The 13,198-nt window shown below is 49.0% G+C and overlaps 1 protein-coding gene across 3 annotated transcripts in view; it reads left to right on the plus strand.

The window, feature by feature from the left end:
- Positions 1-11,091, plus strand: part of ulk1b (unc-51 like autophagy activating kinase 1) — a 35,198-nt gene extending 24,107 nt beyond the window's left edge. For all 3 annotated transcript variants that reach the window (XM_035391378.1, XM_035391379.1, XM_035391380.1), the window contains exons 18-27: positions 910-1,133; positions 2,086-2,282; positions 3,193-3,308; positions 3,607-3,741; positions 4,348-4,535; positions 4,977-5,170; positions 5,579-5,697; positions 5,857-6,014; positions 7,077-7,212; positions 8,296-11,091. In XM_035391378.1, the coding sequence (XP_035247269.1) occupies positions 910-1,133; positions 2,086-2,282; positions 3,193-3,308; positions 3,607-3,741; positions 4,348-4,535; positions 4,977-5,170; positions 5,579-5,697; positions 5,857-6,014; positions 7,077-7,212; positions 8,296-8,351 (1,523 nt within the window). In that variant the 3' untranslated portion in view covers positions 8,352-11,091. The remainder of the gene's footprint in view (positions 1-909; positions 1,134-2,085; positions 2,283-3,192; positions 3,309-3,606; positions 3,742-4,347; positions 4,536-4,976; positions 5,171-5,578; positions 5,698-5,856; positions 6,015-7,076; positions 7,213-8,295) is intronic.
- Positions 11,092-13,198: the final 2,107 nt, after the last annotated feature.

Here is a 13,198-nt window from a genome sequence, read left to right on the forward strand (position 1 = left end):
GGCCCGCCTCTCTAATGTTGACTGACTCCCAGTCAGAGTCCGGTGCTACTGTGTACTTAGTGGGTGTAGTTACAGTCCTGTCAGTCTGTTTATGCATTCATCCAGGATCTATTTTCCTGAAATAACAAGGATGTACACCTTTATTGGTATATGTGATCTTAACAAGACTGTTCGCAGTATTTCAATGCGCACTGAACGCGTAGCTGCTCAAAAATGTATTTTTGCTTTGTTCAATATTTTTTCATTTCTGCATCGGTGTTTAATGTTTTGCTATGTGTGTGGGAGATGCCGCGGGGAAGTTGCGGTTTTGTTTTACGAGTACATGATTTCCTCTACAAAACAGCAGACAGCGTGGTGATGTAATGTCACAGCAATGAGTGAATCACGCTTTTGTTTCCAAGGACATCTTTCATTCTATAATAACCCATAACAATACCCATCCGTCCTCTCTGGCAGGAGTCAGATTACTCTTTATGCATATTCATGAAAATGTGTGCTCTGGGACAGAACGCCCATTGCAACCAATAGCAGCGCTGGTCCTGCCTCGTTCATGAATATTCATGAGATTAATTAAATTGGAATGTTTCGGCTTCATTTGTAACAATGACAGAATTTTCAGTGTTTAGAATTTGGAGCTGACGGTCAGGAGCTTAGCCTAGCGCACGGGTGTCCAGTCTTACCCAAAAACACGGGTGTGGGTGCAGGTTTTTTTTTTTTAGCTATGCACTAAGACACCTGATTCCTCTTATCAAGGGCCTGTTTGAAGGTGATGATTGGTTAATTGGTCGAATCGGTTGTGTCGTAGCACTTGGCTATAACCGAAAACACCGGCCCATTTCGGATAAGATTGGACAGCCCTGCTGCAGAGGGTCTTCTGGAGGTCACGCGTCCTGTCTGTTCCTGTTCCAGCGCTGGCGGTCCGGGACACACAGCAGTCCCCCTCCAAGCAGGGCCTGGGCTCTCGGCTCCACAGCGCCCCCTGCCTGCTGGAGGCCAGCAGCAACTGCAGGCAGAAGATACGCAAGCAGCACTCGGACCCCCTGGGGCAGGTCCGGCCCCTGCACCCCTCCCCCCGGCTGAATGAGCTCATGCACAGAAGCCCCCTCCCCACTATTCTGGGGTCCCCCTCCAAGGTGAGCCCCCAAACTGGGCCACAGAGCTGTAGCCTGTCCTAGCATGCGTCAGTCAGTGTGAGTGTCCCGCGATCTCATTCACCAATCAGCAGCCAGACAGAGCACTCCTGCACTGATCCTAGATCAGTCATCTCTCACTGTGTGTGTGTGTGTGTGTGTGTGTGTCAGACAGAGCGCTGTTCCACAGATCCCAGATCAGTCATCTCTCACTGTGTGTGTGTGTGTGTGTGTGCGTGTGTGTCAGATAGAGCGCTGTTCCACAGATCCCAGATCAGTCATCTCTCACTCTGTGTCTGTGTGTGTGGCAGATAGAGTGCTGTTCCACAGATCCCAGATCAGTCATCTCTCACTGTGTGTGTGTGTGTGTGCGTGTGTGTCAGATAGAGCGCTGTTCCACAGATCCCAGATCAGTCATCTCTCACTCTGTGTGTGTGTGTGTCAGACGGGATTATCCCACTGATGCTGTGGTTGAATGAGTCAGAGCTCGCAGTTCAGGCTTGGCACCAGTGTGCTCAGGAAGCTCATTCCGTGTATCAATAGTTCCCAAACTTTTTCAGCTTGTGCACCAGCAATTCTGTGTCTTAATGTCTCAGGGACCGCCACGTATTGTAAGGTCAACAACATTGTGCTTTTCATTATGACTAACTGTATTAAGATACATTTCTTCTGTAACTATCACTGATCTTACCTTTTTACCATTGCTCTTATTACTAGCCCATCAACTTTGGCTGTTAAAAGTAGCTGGGCCTCTCATAAGATTTCAGTCTTATTAACTCTGTGTGCGCTGATACCTGCAGCAGCTTGATGGGGACTGGCGGCCATGTTGCTAGGTACCGTAGGGTCCACAGGCCGGTGTTTGGGCCGTGTATGATTGCAGGGTGCTGTACTTTGTGATTGGCTGAGCTCTTTTCGGGTTGGTTTGTATGACCTGTCCTGCACACGTTCTCCCCAGATTATGCCCCCCTTCGAGTTCCCCAAACCCCCCAGCTCCTCGAACCTGGTCACTTTGCTGGCGCACCAGGGACTGGTTCTGGCTCCAGCCTACGACAGGCCGGCCCCTGACCTCACTGGGCCTGCGCTGCCCCCTGGTGTCCAGCCTGGGTCTTGCTTCGGCCGAGCCGGGGAGGAGAGCAAAGGGCCGTTCGGCAGGTAAGAATCTGGGAAAGGAGGTTTTAATGGTCAGTGCTATGTCTCAGGTCAGCGTGTTGAACAGGGATAGACAGTGTCATTGATGCAAAGCACCATTCAGCTACTTCAGTGTTAATAGCTCCTCCTTGTGGAGAGGCTTCAACCGGGTAAATGTGAGTGAGTGAATGAGTGAGAGTGAGTGAGTGAGTGTGAGTGAGTGAGTGAGTGAGTGAGTGAGTGAGTGAGTGAGTGAGTGAGTGAGTGAGTGAGTGAGCGTGTGTGTGTGTGTGTGAGAGAGAGAGAGGGAGGGGGGAGGGGACAAGCCAGGTCCATGAGGTGCTTCACATTTAAAAATGATTAATGGCTGCCAGTACCTTGAAGGAAGTGAGCCTAACTGGTTGTAGCTCTACAGTCAGAAACAGAGCGCTGGTGGGTCTCAGTCTGGTTGTAGCTCTACAGTCAGAAACAGAGCGCTGGTGGGTCTCAGTCTGGTTGTAGCTCTACAGTCAGAAACAGAGCGCTGGTGGGTCTCAGTCTGGTTGTAGCTCTACAGTCAGAAACAGAGCGCTGGTGGGACTCTGGTTGTAGTTGTACAGTCAGAAACAGAGAGCTGGTGGGTATTAGTCTGGTTGTAGCTCTACAGTCAGAAACAGAATGCTGATGGGACTCTGGTTGTAGCTGTACAGTCAGAAACAGAATGCTGATGGGACTCTGGTTGTAGCTGTACAGTCAGAAACAGAGTTCTGGTTGTAGCTGTACAGTCATAAACAGAACTCTGGTTGGGACTCTGGTTGTAACTGTACGGTCAGAAACAGAGCACTGTTGGGTGTCTGGTTGTAGCTGAACAGTCAGAAACAGAGTTCTGGTGGGTCTCTGGTTGTAGCTGTACAGTCAGAAACAGAGCGCTCATTGGCCTTTGCTCTGACCCCAGGTCTCTGAGCGCCGGCCGTCTCTCTGACCTGCTCCTGAAGGCTGCCTTCGGGCCGCCGCTGCTGGAGACGGACCGGAGCGAGAGCTCCACGCCCGAGGGGTCTGTGGATGCCACAGGTAGGGTCCTGTGTTTCCCCTCCTGCCAAATATTTCCACAAATCAGCTTAACACAGTACGTGTATGCACAGTTCACTTAGGATCATCATAACGGTCAAGCACCGTTCATGGAATAAAAAAAAATATATAACTTTTAAAATAAAATGTAATTTGTCAGTTATCGAAGATGTGACATTATCTGACCATTTCCCTTTGAATGTTCAATTAGAGAAGTAACTTTAAAATGTTTCTTGGGTTAGTGCTGTTGGCTCGTTCTTCAGGCCTTAAGGCATAATCAGCTTTGCGCATTTCTCCACAGCGCCCCCTGGTGGTGGTGGCAGTGAAGGCGGGATGGTGCTCTGCTCAGGCAGTCCGGTCCACGCGGTCTTCACCGTAGGATCTCCGCCTCATGGAAGCACTCCGCCACAGACGGCACACGCCAGAATGTTCTCTGGTGAGAGGCCAGGGGAGGGTCTGTAGCGGAATGAATACTGACTGAGTACTGATTTTGCCGATGTGATTGGATTTTTGATTAGTGTTGTGTTAATCATGTGACTAGCGCTGAGGTTTGTGTAATTTTTAGAGTTGCTGTTAGTGCTGTGATTTATAGCATGATTGGCATTGTGATTATTGCGATTAGTTGTGATTTATGGCATGGTTGGCGTTGTGATTATTGGAGTGTTGTGATTAGTCTCCTGATCTCCTGCAGTTGGCTTGATCAGTGTCGTGATTAGTCTCCTGCAGTGGGTTTGATTAGTGTCGTGATTAGTCTCCTGGTCTCCTGCAGTTGGCTTGATTAGTGTCGTGATTATTCTCCTGCAGTGGGTTTGATTAGTGTCGTGATTAGTCTCCTGATCTCTTAAAGTTGGCTTGATTAGTGTCATGATTAGTCTCCTACATTGGGCTTGATTAGTGTCCTGATCTCCTGCAGTTGGCTTGATCAGTGTCGTGATTAGTCTCCTGATCTTCTGCAGTTGGCTTGATTAGTGTTGTGATTAGTCTCCTGATCTCCTGCAGTTGGCTTGATTAGTGTTGTGATTAGTCTCCTGATCTCCTGCAGTTGGCTCCTCCGGCTCCCTCAGTTCGGCCGGGTCCCTCAGCAGCCGGCAGACCCTCGCAGGCACGTGCGTGGATGGCTACGAGGGTCCTTCCAGCCCTCGCCGTGGCTTCACGGACCCCGCGGCGGCCAGCCTGGAGGGAGCGGTCACCTTCGAGGCCCCCGAGCTTCCTGAGGAAACGCTGATGGAGGTGAGCCCACCCACAGACTCTCAATAGCAGCCAGATACTCAACTCCTGCAGTCCCTCAATCCTCTCTGTTACCTCACAGCTGAACTTTCCAGAGCTACATTACAGCTTGCGATTATTCATGAGTTGGCGTGTCCAAGAATAGAGCATTGATTTCCAACAGTGTTGTTTTTTGGGCAAACCCACCTTAGTTAATTATGATTTGGTGTGCAAAACACTTTGGTGTGCGAAAGCATGTACAGATTAAACAGACATGGAGCTTGGTATCTTTAAGAGTCAGTTGTGTTAAACAGCAGGAGCTGCTTGTATGGGTGGCCTGTAGAGGCTTTACCCCCCCATTCTTGTGCGCGTGAACATGTTCTGCCTCTGAGAAAGAAGCATGTCCGCGTGTCGGCCAGCCGTACGCTGATCATGTGACCCGTCCCCCCCCCTTCCCGCCCGCAGCAGGAGCAGTCGGAGACGCTGCGTAGTCTGCGCTTCACTCTGGCCTTCGCCCGCTGCGTGGCGGAGATCGCCGGCGGCAAGGCCCACGAGGCGGAGGCCGGGCACCCCCCCGTCGCCCCCGCCCCCGCCCCCGTCCCGTCCCAGCCGCACAGCCTCGTGGCCGACCAGATCAGCCTCCTCAGCCGCGACTGGAGGTGAGGGCGCCGCACCTCCGCCGGCACTGTGTCCCCATCGCACGCCATTCTGCGGTCGCAAACACGCTCCTCCGGCATCGCAGCATCAGCCAGAGAGAGCTCTGAGTCTGAGAGACCAGGTCCTCGCTGGCATCAGGCTGTGACTGAGAGCTTCTATTGGCTGTGGAAATAATGAAACTGTTTCGCTGAAGTGTGGCTGTTTACACAGTGAGCCTGCAGGCCGTTGGGCAGTAAGGCACACGTCCTATTGTAGAAGCACACTCGAGTGCCTCCCTATAGTTTCCACCAAGCCTGAGGAGAGGGCTAGAGGGCTATGCATGGTAACCTGGCTTGTGTGTGTGTGTGTGTGTGTGTGTGGTGTGCCTATGTGTGTGCCTGTGTGTGTGTGAATGTGTGTGTATGTCTCAGCTATGCAGAGCAGCTGGTTTTGTACATGAAGACGGTGGAGCTGCTGTCGTCTGCGCTGCACACGGCCATGACGCGCATCAAACAGGGCACGCTCTACCCCTCCTCTACTGTCAAACAAGGTGGGTGCCTGGGAGACAGCCTGTCACTCACAGCGCTGGGGAGGGCGGAGCCTCTGACATCCTGTTTACACCACAGTCACCTCCACTCAATCACGTCCTGCCCCTGACTGATCCAGCAGAGTAATATGTCTCTAACCCCGCCCCCTGTCCCGCCCACAGTGGTCAGGAGGCTGAATGACCTGTACAAGTCCAGTGTGAAGTCGTGCCGTTGCCTGGGCGACCAGCTCCAGCCCTTTTTCCAGCACAAACAGCAGCTGATGGACCGAATCAACAGCATCACTGCAGAGAAGCTTATCTTCAGCCACACCATACAGATGGTCAGGGTTTATAATGCGCCTCTGTCCTCCTCTCTGCCTCCTGTCTCTGTCCCTGCTCTCTCTTTCTCTCTCTCTCTCTCTTCCTTTCTCTCCCTGCTCTCTCTCTCTTTCTCTTTTTTATCTCTCGCTCTCTCTCTGTCTCTCCCCCTTTTATCTCTCTTTTTCTTTTTTATCTCTGGCTCTCTTTCTGTCTCTCTCCCTGCTTTCTCTCTCTCTCTCACTCTCTCTCCCTCTCCCTCCCTGCTTTCTCTCTCTCTCCTCTCCATCCATCATCCTCTCTGTTGCCTTTCTCAGAGTAAGGCTAACTGAAGTTGATGATGTCAGCTTGGAGCAAATGCTTGAAGTTCAGCAGGTTTTAGTCATGTGATTAATGCTTGACGGCAAGCAGGTTTTAGTTATGTGATTAATGCCTGAAGTTTAGCAGGTTTTAGTCATGTGATTAATGCTTGACGTTCAGCAGGTTTTAGTCATGTGATTAATGCTTGAAGTTCAGCAGGTTTTAGTCATGTGATTAACGCTTGAAGTTCCGCAGGTTTTAGTCATGTGATTAATGCTTGAAGGCCATCAGGTTTTAGTCATGTGATTAATGGTATTCAGTTTGCCCATATGAGGAAGCCAACTTTACTATCGTTCTGTATGACCTGATGTATGTATTTAAAAAAACTAAGGATGCATATCATTAATAATTTGACATTGAAATATTATGTGGATCCTATGATGAAATATTCAGAATTTTAGGATTCAGAGAGTGTTCTGTGGGAAATTCAGACCATGGCATTTTTGGGGTGTTTGGGGTGTTCTGGGTGAGGGGTTAGCATTAGGGTTAGAGGTTAGTAGGTTCACACTCCGATCTGTCTCCAGGGTTAGGGTTTAGGGTTAGTGTTCCAGAACCCTGAGTGTGTAGGTTCACACTCCGATCTCTCTCCAGGGTTAGGGTTTAGGGTTAGTGTTCCAGAACCCTGAGTGTGTAGGTTCACACTCCGATCTCTCTCCAGGGTTAGGGTTTAGGGTTAGTGTTCCAGAACCCTGAGTGTGTAGGTTCACACTCCTGTCCGTCTCCAGGTGCAGTCGGCTGCGCTGGATGAGATGTTCCACCAGGGCGGCGCCTCGGTCCAGCAGTACCACAAAGCCCTGCTCCTGATGGACGGCCTGTCGCTGCTCATCACGGACCAGGCCGACGCCCTCAGCATCACAAAGTGTGAGTAACAAAGCTCCGCCCCTTTCCCCAGTCACACCCCAGCCAGCTTGCTTCTATTGCTGGAGGAGAGTCCCGACTCCTCCTCTAGAGTCTCCACCCCAATTCAGCCTCCAATCTCTGCCCTTGCTCCTATAGGTCCCACCCCCATTCAGCCTCCAATCTCTGCCCTTGCTCCTATAGGCTCCACCCCCATTCAGCCTCCAGTCTCTGCCCTTGTTCCTATAGGCTCCACCCCCATTCAGCCTCCAGTCTCTGCCCTTGTTCCTATAGGCTCCACCCCTATTCAGCATCCAGTCTCTGCCCTAGTTCCTATAGGCTCCACCCCCATTCAGCATCCAGTCTCTGCCCTAGTTCCTATAGGCTCCACCCCCATTCAGCATCCAGTCTCTGCCCTTGTTCCTATAGGCTCCACCCCCATTCAGCCTCCAGTCTCTGCCCTTGTTCCTATAGGCTCCACCCCCATTCAGCCTCCAGTCTCAGCCCTTGCTCCTATAGGCTCCACCCCCATTCAGCATCCAGTCTCTGCCCTTGTTCCTATAGGCTCCACCCCTATTCAGCATCCAGTCTCTGCCCTAGTTCCTATAGGCTCCACCCCCATTCAGCATCCAGTCTCTGCCCTAGTTCCTATAGGCTCCACCCCCATTCAGCATCCAGTCTCTGCCCTTGTTCCTATAGGCTCCACCCCCATTCAGCATCCAGTCTCTGCCCTTGTTCCTATAGGCTCCACCCCCATTCAGCCTCCAGTCTCTGCCCTTGTTCCTATAGGCTCCACCCCCATTCAGCCTCCAATCTCTGCCCTTGTTCCTATAGGCTCCACCTCCCCCCCTTGTTCTACAGTCCTCACCCCACACTCCTCTAGTCTCCATGCCTTTTTCTTCAGTGTACAACTGACTCATCCTCCAGTCCCCGCCCCTTTATGTTAGGCTCCGCCCCCCACTCCTGCTCCATATTCTGCCCTCTCCATTGTCTCTGTCTCCTCCTAGCGGTTGTCATTGGAACATGTTTAGGAGCTGGTCCTGTGTATTGTGAAGCTTCAGGCTTCGGAGCCTTTGATTCTCTGTGACTCTTGTGCGCCCCCTGCAGGTAAGCAGTGTATCGAGCGCCGCCTCTCGGCTCTTCAGTCCGGACCTTGGCCCTGAAGGCTGCGCTCGGCATTCTGGGATCACAGCCACCCTGTCATGGCGGACCCCCCCCGTCCCCTCATCCTTTCCTCCCTTGCTGCTGAATATGTAGGAATTCTGCAAACCCTCTTCAGTCCCCGCCCCCTCCACCTTTGGAAGCCATGTTGGTAGGGTCCGTTATGCAGTGTTGCTGCACTTTTGGGGTCGCAGTTTCCGTCTTGCAGAAGATAATTTCTCCACTTCGGCTCAGCTCCACAGCGAACACGTGTCTGCAAAGTACTCAATCATAGCACCAAAGTGTGTGTAACTGTGTGTGTGTGTGTGTGTGTGTGTGTGTGTGTGTGTGTGCCTGTGTGTGTTACTCCCAGAGGACAGGATAGCGTCTGTATGATGGGGTTGTGGGGGTGGCTAGTGCACTGAGGTTCTGGTTAACACAGGAGAATGTTGCTGGAGTCGTTTTCGGTCGTGGTCGACGGGCCCGTTCCACCCCTCCATATTGAGACCCTGGCACTGTGCCTGAAGGATCCCCGCTGGCCTCCCTCATGTGTGAAGAGTCCTAGCGGTGATTAGTAACGCTGCTGAACTTTCCCTCGCTCCTTTGAGTGCTGTTATCCTGGAGCAGTTATTACGCTGCAGAATCAAAGAGGCATGCCTTGCACTTTGGAGAGACATTAACAGATACCTAAAACAACTCACCTGAGGTAAGCCCCAGCCGCAAAACGAGCCCTAAATTTGTTTTGGTTTCTAGAGAAACCAATAAGCCCTTATTGCATGTTCACATCAAGTCTTTTACCAGGTTTTTTTTTGGCCATTCTACCTGTAACTTTGACTTCACAATTCAGGGCGGTCAGAGAAAGAGGTCATCGATACAAAAGCTGTCACCTGGTTTTCCTCGTTCCAGAGTTCGGCCGGTTCGAACGAAGGAGCGCTTCTGGCCGCTTCACGGTCGGTTTAGCTGATGGAGTGGAGCAGGTCGACCACAAACCTGAATCACAAACCTGAACCACAAACGTGAATCACAAACCTGAACCACAAACCTGAACCACAAACCTGAATCACAAACCTGAACCACAAACCTGAATCACAAACCTGAACCACAAACCTGAATCACAAACCTGAACCACAAACCTGAACCACAAACCTGAATCACAAACCTGAATCACAAACCTGAACCACAAACCTGAATCACAAACCTGAATCACAAACCTGAACCACAAACCTGAATCACAAACCTGAATCGTTGCCGTCGCTCGACGCTGACCCGGGGCGAACCAACAATCCGGCGTGTCTTTTGGGTCAGGACGACCGCGTACCCCACCTCGCTGGGGTGCGGTTGTGGACCTGGTCGGTCCATCGCCGTCACCCCACAATCATTGCGTGCAGGGGAACAGCAAAGCTTGTGACGGGGAGGGGTTTGGAATCCCGCTGTGACCCCGCCCCCAATCCGCACCCCCTTGGCGTCACTCCTCTGTGTCCCCGTTAAATGTCATTACAGGAAGTAAACGAAGGAAGAGAGCGTTCCGGTTCATTCCGTCTTCCTTGGGGGACACAGGAAGTGCCGTTGGCTTCTCACTCGGGCTCAGGCTGTGGCGTTTTCTACCCAATAAAAGCAGCCTCCTTTCTCCCCCGCCCTCTATGCACGTTAGAGACCCCCGTCCCTTGCAGAACTCCCGCTTGTCGGACGTAGCGTTGCGCCTGGATCTCGCTGCTGAGTGTTTATTGCGCCGCAGTCTGACCCATCAGTACTGCTGGTGAGCATTGGCCCAACGCAGAGGAACCAGTGGGCCCACACACACAGATACGTTGTTCCCACGTGTTCCTTTTTCAGTGTGTGTGGAGATTTCACAGATAGATAATAAGTGTAATAGAGTAGAGTAATTCTTACTAGTTTTAGCGTGGCTCCTGCTGAGTGTGTTTTTGTTTTGTTTTTTTGGCTGGTTCCTCATGTGGTATGTGCATTTAAACTGACAAAAAAAGTGTTGAAGCTATACAAAAGATGAGAAAAATGTGCCTTTGAGATAAAAAAAAAAAACAAAAACAAAATACATGCACAGTACTGCAAATAGCATTGTACTGTGGTTCATGTCCATTTTTGCTGTTTATTAAGTAGCCAAAATGGGATGGAAAATCATTGTGTTTTTGTTTGGCTTCTTTTTTAAATGACAAGCGGTGGAGTGTGTGGTTGTGCAGATGTGCTTTTGAGTGTGTGGTTTGAGTTAGGTAATGGTAATGTTTGTGGAGGAATGGCTGGGGGGGAAGAGGAAAATTGAGGAAAGAGGAAGACTGAGGATGAGAGCTTGAAATTCTAAAAGCTCATCCCTCTTCTGAGCATGTAAGCGCAATAATGACTTCTACACACACACAGGAATGCAAAAAACATTTTACTGTTGACCAGAACAATATAAATGTACATAATACTCCAAAGGTTTGCCACTTTCGCTCTACCCATATCTCTGTATGACACTTTCTCTCACTCTAGATTTTAGAGTGAGAAAGTTTCATATATATTTTACATTAATGTTCCTCTCACTTGTAAATAAGGATTGTAAATTTATATTTATTATTTCATTCATGGAATGCATGAAGTAGCTTGTTCCTTTTCTTACTCTTGTTGCTATGCAGTTTTGTTGCTAAGCAGTTGTAATATATTACTAATTGTGTATAAACACAAAAACTCACGTATGTTACTTTCCAAAGTATGTAATGTACCGTTATTTGCTTTGAAAGATGCAAAACAAATAAAGATCTGCGAGTTGAATTTTTAGTGTGTTTTGTTTTTACTCTGTATGCAGCCCATAATGCGTTTTTTTTTATTTTTTATGTTTTCCTCACTTCTGAGAAAGCACTTTCACACAAGTTAGGGACTGTTTTACAGCTGCACAGTGCTACAGGAGAGCTAGCCCCAGCAACTGGAGATCCCCCCCCCCCCCCCCCCATAAGAATCTCCTGGCATAGCCTAGGAGTGAACCTGCATCTTTTGAGACCAGCCTGTTCTAGTAAGTACTTCACTTACTGAACGTCTCATAAATGCTCAAAAGTTGGGAATAACCTTAAAATAACTGCAGGAAAGCAGTCAGCTTACATTTTCCAATTGAAGAAATGTAGATCATTACATGCCCCCGCCAAGGCGTAACTTGGCGGGATGGCATACCTGCCATCCCAATTTACTTACATTGTTTTCTGTGCATATATATGCAAGTCAAGGGTTTTGCACATTTGTAGGAGTCAATGATCTTGTATTTAAACTGCATTACATTTTTGCTTACATTTGTTGTTTGTTCATTTATTATGTGGTAACCCAATGGTGTAAGTCAGTTAAAATGAATTTTATATGTATTTTCTGTTTTGCATGCAAATACATCCGCAGTGACTACACTCTGTTTTGTAAAATTAAAGTCATAAAAAGTATATCTGCTTGTTGCTGTTCTCTGATCAATGAGAGCTCATAACCCCAGCCCGCGAGCTCCGCAGTCACCATAGCTATCCGTCAACACAGAATAAATTCCACAAAGGAGCCGTTTAACCGGGCGCTGTATTGCTGAGCACGTTTGTGCAGTCGGCTGTGTCATGTTCTTCTGCCCCTGTACAGGGCCGGACTGTCCGCAGCGACACGGCGTTTGGAACAAAACGATCTTTCCCAGGTTCCCGCCGCGCCGCCCGCGACGTTTCCACTGTCTGCTCGCGGGTTTAAACGGTCCCAGTGCGTTTGCGCGGTCTTGGTCGGGTCGCGCCCGTCATTTTGCCTCTCGTTTTGTGCGAAAGCGGCATTCGCTTTTCACGGCGGTCTCCTGCGCCATAGCGGCGTATTAAAACGCGGTTCCGCGTTCAAACGCTGTTTTTAATTAGCTTGTGCAGAGTGCAGCTGGAATCGAAAGTGATTAGCTAGCATGTAATTAACGGTGAAGCGCACTGGTCAGCGTTTGAGGAGGAATGCCAATAGGCCTGGATGATTCAACTCAGTGCGAGCGTTCTGGGAAAACAAAACTATGACAACGATTTCCCAGGACATGTTATTAAAAATAGTGTGATGAACATGTCCTACCACCTATCGTCGTATCACAGGCATGTTCTTGTTATGTGTAAGCCAGCTTTCTCTTTTTCTTAATTCTGTAGGCCTACTTGTCTGGCTAACAGATTGGAAAAGTATGATGGTTCTGTAGAGACTTGCAGTTCCCATATTGCATAAAGTTTAATAATTGTAATGGGACGACCCCTGTCATAGAGGTTTTTATTTCAGTTGAGCTGTACAAACATTGGATTAGGCTAATAGTTTTCTTCTTAATCAAATGGATTTACCGAGCTTGTGAATTAATTATGCCCCAGGAACTGAACAGCTGGGAACAATTTGACTGTATGTCCAAATTTTCTCAACTTGAATTGCCTGGGAAGCATTTGGAAACCTGAAACTGTGCATTTTTATGGTACACCTGGTACTGCTTCACCTGGACCACTGCTCTTAGTTCTGGTCAGCTTTCAGCTGGACTCGAGTCAGCCCGGTCCATTTTGCATTCATGAACTTCAGGGTTGATAAAATGGGCTAAGACAGACTGACATAAAGCCATGCATTACATTAGAGTACATTTATTTGGCAGACGCTTTTATCCAAAGCAACGTACAATAAGTAGATACCAAAACACATTGGAGCACCTACAAAACACAGCTCCGATAACGTACAATACTCATTTTGTATAGTTATGCCATGCAGTGCTCAATTGGCTAGTTTTCTTCTAGATAAATCAGTCACAAAAAATACATTTCACATACATTTTTAAATATATTTTAAGATGTATTTCTAATGCATTTCATATATTCACAAATTTATTTTCAGTGTATGTGAAATATAAAATAAATATATTTACACATAT

This window comes from Anguilla anguilla, chromosome 14, assembly GCF_013347855.1.
Source record: "Anguilla anguilla isolate fAngAng1 chromosome 14, fAngAng1.pri, whole genome shotgun sequence".
Classification (NCBI taxonomy): domain Eukaryota; kingdom Metazoa; phylum Chordata; class Actinopteri; order Anguilliformes; family Anguillidae; genus Anguilla; species Anguilla anguilla.